This window comes from Sinocyclocheilus rhinocerous, unplaced genomic scaffold (assembly GCF_001515625.1).
Source record: "Sinocyclocheilus rhinocerous isolate Xijiao unplaced genomic scaffold, SAMN03320098_v1.1 scaffold1214, whole genome shotgun sequence".
Lineage (NCBI taxonomy): Eukaryota > Metazoa > Chordata > Actinopteri > Cypriniformes > Cyprinidae > Sinocyclocheilus > Sinocyclocheilus rhinocerous.
Window position 1 is genome coordinate 1,239,336 of NW_015627891.1, and position 16,721 is coordinate 1,256,056.

Sequence of the window (16,721 nt, forward strand, 5' to 3'; positions counted from 1 at the left end):
TGCTGCTTAATATTTTTTTGGAACCTGTGATACTTTTTTTCAGGATTCTTTAATTAAAGCAGCACTATGTACCTTTTGGCGCTCTAGCGGTTAATAAACAGAACTGCACACATCCCGCGGAAGAACATTCCAACCGGAGCTACTTCTCTAAGTTTATGTCTATGGCGATTCACGCAGGTATGTTTTACTCCGCAGTGGTGACGACCCGACCAGGCTACAATAGTCCAAATATAAGTACTTATTATAAGTGTACTGTAGTGATTCGGAATAAGACAAAAACGCGGTTTCGAAGATGAATTCATGATGTACTCGCTCATTATATACATTTTGCAAATTTTGAACACAGAAAAAGTTACATAGTGCTGCTTTAATAAATCTTTAATACATTAGCTCATCCATGAACATGATTTCTGCCCGAGTTCCGTCGGATTGCTTCGGCTGTGGGGATGAAGACGACAACTCCCATGATTCCACACTCAGTCACGGTGTCATCTAAGTACGCCTTTGTTTCTTTTGAATATGCGCCCTCTAGTGGCAAAAAATTACATATTGTGCCTTTAATCAGTTATTAGTTTCAGCCATTCAGATTGCAACAAAATGCATAAATGTAACAGCATAAATAAATAAAATGTCTGTATATTGGTTCTTTACCACTTTTTTTTAGCTTTTGACAAACTAAAAAAAAACTTTAAAAAAGATAAATAATAGTAATAATAAGTAATTACAATATGGATGAATGGATGGATGGAATGGCAGAACGATATAATACTAAATTCACGAGTTCACACTCACATATAATTGAATTGAGCAAATAATACGCATATTTGGCGTGCTGTCCTGAGGGAGGGTTCCGAGCTCGGAATATAGCCCGAACCCAGAGAACTCCCCCATCCCTAGTATGGGATGAGAATAGTTTAGGAGTGAGGAGGAGAGATGCTAGAAAACTGTAGTGGGGCAGAGGTAAGTTGGCTGTATATGTATTGTGCTAGTTAAGATGATTAACTAAACATGCGCCACCTGTGCCGAATTGATTGATTATCTGATCGTGCTCCTCCCAAACCTTGTTGATAAAACATCATTAAAACAAATAATAGAATAACAGACATAATGACAGATAGAATGATAGATAGACAGACAGGATATATAGATAGAGCAACAGAACAATCAATAGAATATTAACACTAGAATTAACACTAGAACATTAACATTATTATGTTAAAATGATACAACGATAGATTGAGAGGCAGAACGACAGACAGAATGACAGATAGAACAAAAGAACGAAAGAACAACAGAACGACAGACACAATATCAGTAAGATGGATATTAGATCAGACAGATTAAAAGACCAAAAAAACTAAGAATGACAGAACAAAAGAACAATAGATAGAATGATAGATAGAGCGAAAGGATGATATACTGATGGAACGAAAGAACGATAGCTAAAACTAGAACATTTACTGTCACTTCTGATCAATATAATGCATCTTAGAATTAAAAGTATCAATTTCTTTTTAAAATCGTATTTATTTTATCTATTAAAAATTCATATTTATCTCACATTAATCTCATATCTTATCATCTAAAGGGACTCTTACATTAACTATTAACTTTTAAATTAACAATTATTCTCAAAATTATTAGTTATCTATATTTCATAATGTACTGTATTATGTTGTAATGCCTAAATTCAATACATAAAAGCAACAAAACGTTGATTTGAAATGACTGACTTCAATTTTTTGGTGCATCTATAGCGGCACAATTCATCTCCATTTGCTTTTAAATAAAGTCATTATTGCACATCAAATATGGATAACATGGACTTAAGACAAAGCAGCAATGCATTCATTTCAACAGGTGAATACATAAAAGCAACAAAACGTTGATTTGACATTGACAAAAATGACTGACTTCAATTTTTTGGTGCATCTATAGCGGCACAATTCATCTCCATTTGCTTTTAAATAAAGTCATTATTGCACATCAAATATGGATAACATGGACTTAAGACAAAGCAGCAATGCATTCATTTCAACAGGTCATCATTTCGGCTAAAAACAATGGACTGTTTGCCTACAGGCACTGAAGCAGAACCATCCAATGCTAGTGGCACATATTACAGGACTGCTCTCTGTCTCTAGTCTGAGTTCATGGCACCCAACCAGTGGGTAATATTAATCATAACAACATGAATATTAACATGGTGAGGGAATAGACCGCACTGCATTACTGCAGATCATCCATTTCAATCTAACCAGATATAATGGGAAAGCACCTGACTGGGGAGAAAAGTTTAGCATATTAATCCCCCTGACAAAGAGAAGAGGGAGCTAAATAATTAAACGGCCAACCTCGGTCCTCCACTAAGTTCTGGCTGCTTTTATAGTGCTGCAGCGATTCCCCCTCAGGTGTGGAGACGAAAGGGTCGATGAATCCACTGCGAGACACCCAGTTCAGACTCGTAAAAACACACTCAAGTCTTCAGACTCATCTGGTTATTTTGATGGTTATTATTTTAAGATGGTTCTGAGTTATGCATCCCTTCAAGCTAAACTAACATAAGTGTTATTTGAAAACTAAATCTGCAAGTGTGTCTGCCGGGGAGACTTGGTTAATTTAATTTGTTCTCTCCTTTACAACTTTAATCGGCTGTAATCAACTCAATAGCCACTGACAATGTACCTTTGCTAAATTAAAGCTTATTTGTTTGTGATTGTGTTGCCAATAGCAACACTATGAATATCATAATAATCTTGAAGGAACAGTTCACCCAAATTATGTCACTGTTTAGTCACTCTCATGTCTTTCCAAACCCATTTGATTTTCTTTCTTCTGTTGAACAAAAAAAAAAAAGAAAAGTTAGGAAGAACATGTTTAATCCGCTCATTTCCATACCTTCCAACTTATTTTGATCCGATTTCGGTAAGCGATGTAAAAGAAGAGCGCCTTTTTATTTTTGGGTGAATTATTCCTTTAAGGTGCTTTTTTATTTAATCCCTGGTTGTTTTTTATTTCTTTGCTATAATACGCACCCAGCAGCAGGCTAGTTTCACACTCTCACTTTGTCTCGCTTCTTGTGAATATGTCAATATGAAGACAGAGATATTTTAATAGGGCTTCTGGTTTAAATCTCATTAGCAAAATGGCAATAAATCTGGGAATCTGTCTAATTTAAATGGTTCTAGACATTGTATTCAGCAATTGGTTTGCCTCGTCACTCATAAGTCACTTAAAAACCATAATTCTCCAAAACTATCACTCAATCACTGTCAATGTCAACCACTTTGCTGCTATGTTGCCCATTCCTAGATTCTCTGTACATAAATTATATCACATTAAAGACAATAGCTCTCTGCTTTAATACTACCAGTTAAGGATACTACAGGCAAAAAAAAAAAAAAAACTTTCCCATGCACTGGTCAATTTTGAGATTTTGGGCTATTTGGCTTATAATGTGTTTGTTTTAGATTAGTGGAAAGAAAATATCCAAATATATTAATATATATAATATTATTTTATTCCACTTTATCTATTTGGGTCTGTAGATTTCAATTAAATAATGTTTTCTTAAAATGAGCTTTTTCTCCTGCACTGAGCCAGAAATCTCCACTTCAGTAGCACCTACACTTTACAGTGCATTTCCATCTATATTCTTAAGTCTTTTTTCCAGAGGGATTTGTTCATACCCCACTTACCTGATTGTATACAACATTTTATAAATACATATTTTTATTTTTTTTTTAAATGTTTGTTTTTTTTTACAATAAAAAAAAATAGTTGACAGTATTTTCTTACTTATGGAGTGATAAAAAGAAACCCCATCCATAAACACCATTGATTCTTATATGTCAACAAAATGAAACAAGAATTTTGAATGTGGCCTTATCCAATGTTCAGATTTCTGGAAATGTATTCAAACCTGTGCATATTTAATTAGGTCATTCCTCATTTGCATATTTAAACATAATATTTCAGGTAATGTAGTACAAAACATGTTTGCAATGCTTAATGCAATCCATCAACAGGGGAAATATGAGAAAGGGGTAAAGCAAGAGTTTTACAGGCCTCACAGACAAATGTAGAGGAATCATCACTTGAAATGGCACACAAACCACAAAGAGTCACGTCAACTCGGACAGGACACTCAAGGTAAGGTCTGATACACTCTTGTTTTTTTGCTGTCCCACAACAGGAAGAAGTCTGTCGCAAGGGCATCATCCTCCAAACTCTACATACCCCAGAATGTACAAAAACATTACAATGATGTGAAAATGAGATGTCAGGAAAGGCCTAGGGGGAAAAAAATTGACAAAGGACTCGGAAGATACAAAGAAATTTCAGTATCTCTGTAACATGGGGCACATGTGACGGCATGTTTTACCTTTTCATTTCCTGTAAAACTGTCAGCAGCACATTGACCCACACACCATAGGGCAGATGGCAACGGGACATTAATGTCATAGAAAAAACACAGTGCTCAATCCCTGGTTTAAGCTCACCTCTCTATACAGTCTACAGTGAGACAATATAACCTTTAAGTGTGAAGCTTGGATTTTCGGGTTTTTTTCATTTGAGTCTATTGTAATTAGGGCTGCACGATAAATATCGCACAATATTTAATGCGCATCTCGTCAGTAAAGCCGGTTCTGTAAGCTTTACTGAGGAGATGCGCATTAAATATCGTGCGATATTTATTGTGCAGCCCTAATTGTAATCCTTTTTTAAACTCTGGATTTAAAAGTCTTCAATTTCTCCATCCATATTTGGCAAATATAAAAGAATATACTGGTAATATACAACAGTAAGCTGTATTAAATAAATCTATTTAGATTCAACCATCAATTTAGAAAAACAATAGAAAACATTTGCATTAATGGAAACATGTACCATTAATAAATGTACACTACAAAAATGCACAAAAAATAAAGAAGCACAACTGTTTTCAACACTAATAATATAAGAAATGTTATCACTTGTCCCATTGTAAGTGCATTACTGTATATCCTTTCTTATTAGAACCTGTAAGGCAAATCAAAATAATCTGAGTTGTAGTTAACCCAGAATATTCTTTTGTTAGTTGTTAGCTTTATGACAGGTGAAAGCAATGGATTCTCATCCCAAAAAGTATTTTATCTGGGCAGGTGGCCAAACACTAAACACTAAACGAGGTCAAGCAGGTTTGTTCAAAAATGTCCTCTATCCATTTGGAGATACGCACTTAAACTCCAAAAGTGCCCAGATGTCACAGGTGGTTTATGTGAAGGAGGAGTCTACTTATTCAGTGGAGAACCGGGAACTGAGTGTCACCAGATTGATAATTAGCAGTCTGCGAAGACTCTTGGCCTACGTGGGGCCTGTCGGATTACAAATCAGCACAGGCAATAATTTTCAATTGTATTGGGCTGTTAGAAGCACTGACCTCTCGGGGCCAAACATTCTCTGACAGGAGCACTGCAAGAATACTGACGGTAATACAGTGCTGCATCTGGAGGGACTGGTGTTCAGTGATCTTCATAGAAAGAGACTGTGACAGAGCACATATTACTAGCAAACCAATGCAAACAGAATGCAAAACAACGTTCTGCTTCTTCATTCGAGCAGAGATGTGACCTTCAAGTAGCATAATAATAGCTTTAACAAATGACATGGACTCACAGAAAGACATGGTATCAGATCTCGCAAGTAGTATAAAACATTGTTGTGCACTATTCAGAACTGAATTGTGATTATCTTTCAATCTCCAATTGATTTCCTGAATTTGAATTGATTTTATATTATTTTAGCAGAAAGAAAGTATAATTGCTCAATTAAATTCAAGAAAGTAGAATTAAGTTAAATTCAAAGAAATTCATATAATATGTATAATACAAATATTTAAAAGGGGGGATTGTCAGGTCAAAAAAAATAAACTAACTAAATAAAAATAAAAATAAATAATATAAGATTATTTTCATTAAAAAAATGTCCATATATATGGATACAAATCTGCTTCCGACATGGATAAGTTTGAGTTTAGGATCAAAATAATCCAACTGAATCCATTTGTGACCACATTTCAAAATAATATATTTTTATAATAATATAATAATATTTATAATAATATAATAATATTTTTTTTTCTATTTGCAATTTAAGTGATTGAAAGTGAGGAAAGAAAAAAATTAAAAGAAAGAAATGTAGGCATTTGAAATGTATCTCTGTACATTGCAGAAGAGAATGGTTGACGTCTGATGAAAAGAAAGCACTGTACCCTTAGCGGTGTACATAGACTCGATGGGATTCCTCTGCCATCTTTACAGAAGGGAAAATGGCATCAATTTCTTGAAGTGGTGGCGTAATACAAGCCACAAATAGTGAATTAATGTGAAAATAGCACAAAAGGGAGGCAAGATCATCTTCATGCAACATGTTACAGACGGACCCTGAAGACTGGCACTCCACAATATTTCCTGAATTGATTTCACAGTTTATTCCCTGCACAACCCATGCCTTTAAATATGCATTCAAAGGCCACATTATGGAGCATTTGCCGAATATTGCCTTTAAAGAGTGAATGGCGAAAAATATAAAATAAAAAAACAAAACAAAAAACCATGTGTTGCAATTCAAGAGGATTTATACATCAGTATTACATGAACATTGAAAATATTCAGGATACAGTCACAAAGCAGCAGAATATGATTGTCGGTCCTATTTTAAAGTGCTAAATACGGTTACATTCACAAGGGTTCTGCACCATTCAGAACTGATCTGAAGAAGCCTTTTCAATTACAATTCAATTCAAGGAATTTGAACCTAAGCAGCAGACAGGATGCTGAATTGCAATTTAAAGTTGAATGTAGAGAAGTAGAATTACAACCAATTGAAATTCAAAGAAATTCATAGACATAACAACAGATATAACAATAGACAGACAGACAGACAGACACATATAACAATAGACCGCTATAATGATAGATTTAAAAACAGATATAACAATATGATAGATAAAACAATAGACAGACAGACAGACAGACAGACAGCAGACAGATAGATAGATAGATAGATAGATAGACACGAGAGCTGTATCTCTGGCTGCAAAGATAATTCTGTGATGGCGTATGATTTGCTGTCCTCCTGATGTGAGGCACATCCACAGTTCAGGAAATTACCTCACTTTTATCTTTTATATTCATTTTAAGTCCAGAAGCTCTGCACAAGGACACACCTAACTGACTTTGGCTTTTACTTATTCGAGAGGACATGAAAAGATGTGATGGAGAGCGAGCAAAAAAGCAAACGCCTAGTCTAATTTTCCAGAGATGTAGATTTAAATGTGCAGAGGTGGACACCTCAGTGACTCCTCAACAGTTGGATCTGATTATCTTTCAGACTCAAAAGCATTTCTGGTATCCTTGTATGAAAGTTCAAAAATCTTCAAGTTAAAATTCAGGAAAGCTTTCAGCTTTTAAACAGTCTTGACATTTCAAACAAACTCGTGGATTGCTAACACACTCCTGGCTGGATGATAGGAAGCCTTTAAGCTCAAGATACCGGATGTATTCAGGGACTTTTAGGGATGCTTTTCCATTTAACCTTGTACTGTGCAGCCAAACCTCAAGGTAGAGGCTGTCCACTCTAAAGAATACTACATTAAATAGAAATGCTGCCCAAGGACTTGGCCCCAGGCCATCTGAAGAAATATATATTTTCCCTTTAATTACTTAACCTAAGAGGTTAATCTCCAGGGATGTCTTGGATGGGGGCTTCAGCTGCAATCCATCTGGGTTTACCATCCCACTCCCGATCATCAAAATCCCAGCCACGAGGCACAGGCACCATGATGCTCCTCTCAGAAATTGGGCCGAGCATTAATGGCAGGCAGAGCAGGGCGACATTTGAATCTTTCCTGTGTACGCTTTGGCCTGAGCTCTCATCTCAGCAGGTTCAAGGACCTTGCGCCATGCACAGCTGCCCACTTCAATAAATGCACAATCTGTCAGTGTTTGCTGCTGTTGGGCGCCACCAGCGACTTGCACTTTCCATTAGCGATCATGCTGAAACATGCACGAAGAACAGAGAGCAAGCCAAAAAACACATCTATGCTCACACTGGGTCTCATTTACTAATAACTGTGCAGTGTTCTTTTTTAATCGTGCAAAAAAAGATAAAGTGTGAAATTTACACCAGAGCAGGTGGTGTATATAAATATAAATATGTATTATTATTATTATTATATAATTACAATATCTATCTATCTATCTATCTATAGCAGGTTTATACATAAATATAAAAATAAATAAAATATATAATTTATATAAATATGTATTATTGCTGTAATTATTATTATTATGATTTTATAAAACATTTACTATATAATTATAACATAACTAAAATGTCAAAAGAGACTCTAAAAAGATTATGCTTCATAAAAGAATATTTATGGCTGTCTGCAAACATACATGGAAATGTGGACTTTTTCTAGGATTTATGAAGTTAATTGTCAGATTTGCTGAACCAAGATGTTTCAGAGTTTGAAAGCTGTCACATGATTACAATGTAAAGTGTTCTCTTACACAAAGCACAAACCCATTTTCTGCTTAACACATGACAGCACTGGAGAGTTTGATTAAAACTGAGCGGCTGTAACAAGCAAAAAGCTCTTGAAGGGGCTGTTAAGCATGTCAGTGGATGTTAAGAGGGATTCATGTTGGGATACGAATGACGCCTCTAACAATTGCTGAATTTGTGTGCACCTGACATCAAGCGTGATTAGCATGTTTTACAAAGGAAACACACCACAATAAAATAATTACAACCAAGTCTGTAGAGCTCAACTGCTTCAGAAGAAAGCAATCTCTTCCTCCTTCAGGACAAGTTTGTGGAGATCGCCACACACTGCGGCGAGATAAAGTTAGGGCTGTAATTATTCTGTTTGCACAGACATGGGCGGACAGGGATCTCAGATTCTGCTTTGTAAAGAAGCCTTTGAGGCTTTGACCTGCCAGTCTCCTCAAATGTATTGGATTCGGCTTTGCTGTGATAGATGGAGCTTGATCTCCACCTACAGGCTGCTGGGAAATCTCTTCTGCACGATGCGGAGATGGGAAGGGGGGCCCACAATCAATGCGACTAATTCAAGAACTGCAGCAGAACGAAAATGCCACCAAGAGGAAGAAAAAAAAGCAGCAGGATGATTCCGTTTGAAGGCACTGCAGTTATGTCGGTGGAGAAAACAATCTACATACCTTAATCGCAGTATAATGACCTGTGAGCAGAGACTGCGGGAGCAGCTTGCATGATGCAGCTATTGATTGAGGACAATCTCTTAATTACCGTTAGATTTCACTGCAGCAGGTGATTTTAATGCAAATACCCAATGCTCAGATGGTTGAGTGTTAATGGCGGATGGTGGAAAAGCAGCGTGTGGCATCTTTTTCCGAGAACAAAGGCACTTTCCTCAGATGAGCTCTTGAGAGGTGTTGACACCACACTTTTGCAAAAGATTCAAATTTATTCTTATTCCTCCTCCTGCTTGGCTTGCGTTTCTCTGGATGAGACATTTGTTCTTCTCTGTGTCCATCCCCACGAGGACAACGGGATGAGCTCGAGAGCAAACGGAAAGAAAGACAAACATTTGTCATCAGGAATACAAAAGCAAACAGTAAATCTCTGTTGAATAAACCCCAGTGCTGTCGATGACTGTAGCATGTAGAAAATAAAAAGAGGGAAACTGAAAACTGCACACGAGTCATTCCATGCAAGAAATACCATTTGTGTCCACATTTAACAAAGTGCAAAACTGGCTATTGTGTACTATACAAGCCTTAAATATATGAATTCAAAATTAATTTCAGACTTTTTTTTTTTTTTAAGGAGCATATGCTAAAAAATTATCAAATATGTAAATGATTTTCCCTATTCATGTTCAAGGGTGATAAATGATTCTTTAATACTGTTTAATATATTTATTTTTATTTTTATATATTCTTAATTATATTTAATATGTTTTGTTGTATTTTTAAAATATATATATATATATATATATATATATATATATATTAGTGTGTGTATAATATATATATATATATTATACACACACACACACACACACACACATTTCTATAATATTAATATATAGTAGTTTTCTTTATATATATATATATAATATATACACACACACATACAGATATAAAGAAAATACAATTATTATTAAAGAAAAATTACTTCAACTATTATTTTTAATACTAGATTATTTATCTGCCAGTGAATGCTGGCTTCCTCCATCACACCGCATATTTACCTGAAAATATATAAATACTGAACTGTAATTTTAAATAGGATCATTAAGCGGAAATGACATCATCAGTTTTCACATGAGCCATGTTCAAGAGATGACATTCAAAATGTGCAATAAGCTGATAGAATTCATCAAGAATTACATATTCATAATTTTTTCAGCATATTGATGTCTTTTCATATTGATGTCTTTTTCATTCCCATCTTAAGATGGGACAAAGCAATTTAGAAGAACTTAAATATATTTTTTTAGATGTTCTAGATAAAAGTATTAAAGAACACATCTTAAAGAAACTTACTTTAGAAGTCACTGTTCTAACACCTGTTTATTGAATGACTCATATCCAGCACCTATAACTCTACAGCATTCTCATCTACTCAAACCCCTTCCACACACAGGTCTTCAAAGCCTATTTGCACCCTATAACCAAGTGAACAGATCGTTCTGCAGCTGAGGCTGTGTTAGTCATAATCACACACGTCATCAGACGGCCGTCTCTCCCCATCCTCAATCTTCTTAAGAAACTCAAAGTCCCCCGTATCTCGCTTTTTCATCACTCCATCCCACCTCCATGCATGATGCCTGAACAGAGGACCACACAACACACCAGGACGACGTTTCTTTTCAAATTTCATTTTCTTTTAGAAGTACAAATGCAGCATTCTGGTGTCTCTTTGAGCAGAGTCAGCATGGTACAACCCCCGATCTTCCAGAAAACCCAGAAATAAAGCAATCAGACGTTTTGTGGATGCCACAGCAAAAAAAGAAGAACACAAGAAACAAAGCATGAGGAGAACATCATAAGAATAGTGTTAAACAACACAAGATGTGGAAGTCGTGGGTTTAAAAATACAGTCTGAACCGGTGTTCTGTGGAATTTGTCTTAATAAAGCACAGTTTATCAACTTTCATTCTGGAATTCATAATCTCACTGTCTACCAGTAGAATCACATCTGTTTTATCGGTTTAAAAAACAAAAGTTCTTAACCCACAGTGTACCACCAGCAGGCAATTGCTTTGTTTTACATGAATTATTTAATTCATCTTCATAAACTATAGGCCTACATTTTATAATCAATGCTTTGTAGTGAAAATAATACAGTAAAAAGCAGAAAGAAAAAATTTTTTGCACAAGAGACATGGTTATGTTTCCAGCATCTCTGTGACCAGATCATTTTAAACCACTAAAGGAAAACGTTTTCAGCCCAAGGATCCAGTTTTAATGATTGTCCCTGGTCTAATTGTGCACAATTAATCACTACATTATTCTGAAAGGAACAAAAACAGTTGTTTTTATAGTCTTAATGACTTTCTTAAAAACGCAAACTTTCTCTGCATCTCACTTTTCTGTTTTGCTGACATAACCAAGGCCGTGTGGATGAAACAGATTATATTAGAAGTAAAGTGACTTTCTTTCTTCGGAGGACCACAAAACAACATATTTTGAAGAATGTTTTAAAATGTTTTGTACTTAAAATAAAAGTTGGTGGTATCAAAAATTTTTTTTTTTACAAAATATCTTTTTTGTGTTCCGCATAAGAAAAAGTCATACAGGTTTGGAACAGCACAAATGTGCGTAAAAAAAATAACAGAACCATCCCTTTAAACAACTAGATTATAGAATTTTATGAAAAAAGGAAGTTACTATGCAGTTACGAAAGTATTCATTACACATTGATTGGGTGGTTCTGATTGCTTATCGGTCCAAGTCCAAAGCATCAAACCTTCAAGTCTCAAGACATTCTGGAACCTAAGGTTCTTCTTTCAATACAAGTTTAGAAGATTTTATCATCTGAACAGAGAGAGAGAGAGAAAAAACACCTAGAGAAGTAAAATCACACCACTACTCATCAAGCCAAATAATTTGAAATGTTTTTAGCACAAATATGCAGGCCGAGTCAAACATCAATCTTTAATACTTACGGTTAGGGCTTTGTTCAACTTATAAGCATGAGCCTTAAGCCTTAACAAGTACCATTCATAATATACTTTTTTATACCATTAATAATTTGTACTTTCATAAGGCAATCAAATCCCAATGGATGTTTCACACTGAATATTCTGTTTCACTTTAAAATCTTGCAGTAAACACATTGCAAATGCTTTACGTTATCAACAAAACAGCATATTTTCCCTGCATCATGTTCTGGCACAAATCACTCCAAAGTTCTCCTGAAAACAAAACTTTTGTTGTCAAAGTATATCTTATAGACTTCATCGAATCAATTTTGAGCATAAAATCAGACTTCGTTTTGTTCTTGGAGAACACAGGCCGACAGCTGGACAGGGGATTTGCGACGTGTGTCTACCTGCAGTGTCACTGTTAATCTTCTGATGCTTTTCTGACTATGGAAGTGAGGGGTTTTGATTGGCTGGTTTGTATTGGCTGACAGCTTGTCTCTAGCACATTTGGCGCTGCTCAACAGACGCCGTGCCGCTCTACTACTGACAGCCTGTTCCGCACAGCATCTGTTTGCAAACTCTAATGATAATCAAGCAACTGTGTCATAACTCAATTTTATGTTACTTTGTCCTAGCTCCCAGCATTCCTAAAAGATATAATTTAAAGTGAAAGCAATGGAGGACTCAATTAAACCATGCATGCATGTCACTGAGACATATTTAACGCTATGAAGTCATGAAGAGAGGATGCAGTTCCAAAAAGCTGAGTTCAACCATGTTCATGAGTCCTTCCGACCTTGTTCAAGGAAAAGGTCACTGACTAATGCGTTTTTTTACACACGCAGACAAGAGATTTATTCAGCTGAAAACTGCACTCACTTTAGCTTAATTGGACCAAGACGGTTCCACAAATAAAACCATCTAGCGACTTAACTGCCAGCTTTTGTAGGCCGATGTCACATCGTGTGCGTGCCATAATTTATAACCCGAGTGAATGGACACTAACGATGAGCGGCAGACTGGACTGTGCCGGCTCCCACAATGAAACTCAAACAGTAAGGGCAGATGATGAAGGAATATGAATGGTACATTTTCTAAAATGCAAAGTAAGAACATGTAATTTACTGCACCAAAATAGTGTCATTTAGTACTTACTGTAGTAGCCGTACAAAACTGTGTCTTCGATCTGCTGCCTGGTCTCATTGCTTGCCGCCCATTCCTGGATTTACAAAAAAAACAATGTCTGAAAAATATGCCATACACTGGCATACATGCAATCACATTATTATACATCTTTAGATTACAGGGCTGTCAATTGATTAAAAATATTTTTAATCAAATTAATTACATTACGTCTGATTCATTTAGCACATATAAATTGTCAAATATATTAAATTGCTCATTTTATAATTTTATATCATTTAAAATATATTACTGTGGCAGACATAAAAACTCACTTTTTTTTTATCAATAAATTGTTTATTGCCATATCATTAAACAGGTGTTTTATGAATATCAGGTGGCATGATTAATTGTATATTGTAAATTAATAATACTACACTAATATGTTAAACTGACTGTCCTATAAGATACACAAACAATGCAGTATAATATAATATGCAGGATTTGTATCTCAAAGGATAAAAACATGACCAACAAATATACTGTTCTATACAGTGAGGTAAAACATGATTTTTATGACAGGACTTCAAATGGTGCCATGGGACAGTGGTGATACAGAGAAGTGGCTCTCCAGGTGTAGTGTATTTTTTATTCCCAATGTGTCAGAAATTCCATCAAAAACGTGACCTGACACTTTGATGACTCACAGGTTCTCGGAGTAGATCTAAATGCCAGAGAGAATTGCTGTCTGCTTTGCCGCAGTAAATCACTCTCTCTCTTCCTTTCTCCCTGACTCCTCTGTCTCGATGAACTCCATCCCACATTCATAACTCACCGTTTCATCATGCCAAAAGAGCAAACCCATAATTGCTACACCAGCACTAGAAAAACATAATTCCATTGTTGGATACTTGCTGTCAGCCTTTATGAATCTAACCAGGTCGAGACATAATGAGATATTTCACAAATATCACAAATATATGTTGACCTATGAATTTCAATGATGTTGCCAATTACTTGTGATTATTGGAGAATCATTTCATAAAGATCACACTCACAAAGACAAATTTCTAGCTTTAATAGCTGACATTTTTTAAGATTTGATTAATTTTCCAGTTTTCCAAGCATGTAATTAACAATTTTAAACTTCCCTGATATTCCAAGTTGTCCATAATCATAGGCACTCTGAAAATGTAATTATTATATTTGCTCATCATGGTACTTCTGTTAATATCTAAACTAACTAAATAAATAAATAAACATAATGTAAGGTAGTGTATGTGTTTATTTACGTACGATTTTTAAATGTTTTTGAAAGAAGTCTATTATACATACCAAGGCTGCATTTATTTGATAAAAATACAGTAAAAACAGTAATTTTGTGAAATATTATTATGATACAAAATAACCACTTTCCATTTCAGTATATTTTAAAATATAATTTATTCCTGTGAATGCAAAGCTGAATTTTCAGCATCATTACTCCAGTCTTCAGTGTCACATAATCCTTCAGAAATCATTCTAATATGCTGATTTGCTGCTCATGAAACATTTCTTATAATTATCAATGTTGAAGACAATCATGCTACTTTTGTGGAAATCGTGATAAATTTTTTTTCAGGATTTTTTGATGAATAGAAAGTTCAAAAGAACAGCATTTTTCTCAAATAAAAATCTTTTGTAACATTATAAATATCTTTATTGTCACTTTTGACCAACTTAATGCATCCTTGCGGAAGAAATAAATCAATTTCCTTAAAACAAAAAACGATTTATTTACAATAAAGCCTTTAAAATAAATGCTAAGACCAGTATGCTTTCTTTATTGAAGCATACTGGCTATTTAAAGGGGTGGGGGGGTGGAGGACAGGATCTTACTAAAAAATTAGTCAACACAGTCAACAAAACTGATATTTTTTTAAGTGTCCAAATACTTCTTGAGGCCTCTGTAGGTGCCACAAATCTGTCTCCTGGTTTAAGCAGATCAGCTTTGTGGGTTTCCAAAGAAGACCCTCAGAATAACAAATATCTGTAGAATAAAACAAGCCTGATTTAACAACAATTTATCAAGAAAACTCTAGCACTGCTACAAGTTTTCAGCATTTGAGACTGCATCCTCATTAGCCAAACCCAGGCCTGTCAATCATTGCTGTAATCTCTTTAGGGCAGAGAAACAGAAATAAACCTACAGAGTCCTACGTGCACAGGCTGCATTAAGAAGATGTTTAGTCGGGAAGATTCCTCTGCCCATTAAGCCAGCTTACTCGACTGGAGGAAGAGATACATTTGATCGTCACACACCGGAAGGCCGGAGCCAAGGAGATCGCTGCCATAATCTTACGTGTTTATCCAAGACTTGATGGCTCCTTCCATCTCAACTTCCTACAACAAAAAGCACCTGTCTGCCTGATTTATTATGCGACGTGAATCACAGCGAGCTTCAGAAAGATTATCAAGCGACATTTTCCCACCCATTTGGGTGAGCGTATTTCATCGGAATCTGCTGTAATCTTCCTAGAACAGTTATAATAAATACTTTTCTGCACTCTATAACAAGGGCAAACGAGTCTTATACAAGTCGACAGTAAAACTTCACATTTCTGGCATATTCTTGAGCCTATATAGCTCGGGTATGGGGTCCGAATTTTTGCTTATTTCCAGATAAATAGATTGTGAGCCGCAAAGAAATGTAAAGAGATTCACCCATGTTAAACAAATTCACAAATAAAGAATGAAATACACAAATATATACAGGAGTTTCACAAAAATGAATTTAGGCAAAGTTGCCATGGAAAGTTACGGTTGTGACAAAATATTTGAGGATACTTTTTATTTGTAAATTATTTATTTGTTAATTTAATTCATTTTTGTGAAACTCCTGTTTATATTAGTGGATCTCATTTTTGTGAATTTGTTTAATATTTCTGAATCTCTTTACCTTTATATGTGGCTCAAGATCTATTTAATTATCTAATCTGGAAATATGCAACAATTCTAACCCCATATGTAAGCAATAGTTCACCTTAGCAAACACCAGTAATAACCCTAAAAATTTGATATTTCTGAACTGCTATAAATTGCTTTTAAAACTTGAAATAGTACCCATAACCCTGGGTAATTCTATACTCTAGGTAAATAGAATCCTAGGCTATCTTGATTTATGTTTCACACTAGGGCTGGGCAAAAAAATTTATTTTTCGATTAATCGTTTTTTTAAATGACGTCGATTCGATATCGATTCTCAAAAGCCGCGAATCGATCTTTTCCGGTATTTATTTCAGCACACATTTAAAACAAGATCTGATTAACGTGAATCTTATCATTAGTCTTCTCCACTAGATGTCACCCTTATTTACCTTGCGCGATGTTACAACAGAAAGCCTGTCATTCATTCAGCGCTTATCATGGCCATACG

General features: G+C 35.2%; 1 protein-coding gene across 1 annotated transcript in view; it reads right to left on the bottom strand.

Moving 5' to 3' along the window:
* Positions 1–16,721, bottom strand: part of LOC107736841 (probable lysosomal cobalamin transporter) — an 84,424-nt gene that overhangs the window by 63,068 nt on the left and 4,635 nt on the right. The window contains exon 3 of the mRNA XM_016548199.1: positions 13,340–13,403. Within this exon, the coding sequence (XP_016403685.1) occupies positions 13,340–13,403 (64 nt within the window). The remainder of the gene's footprint in view (positions 1–13,339; positions 13,404–16,721) is intronic.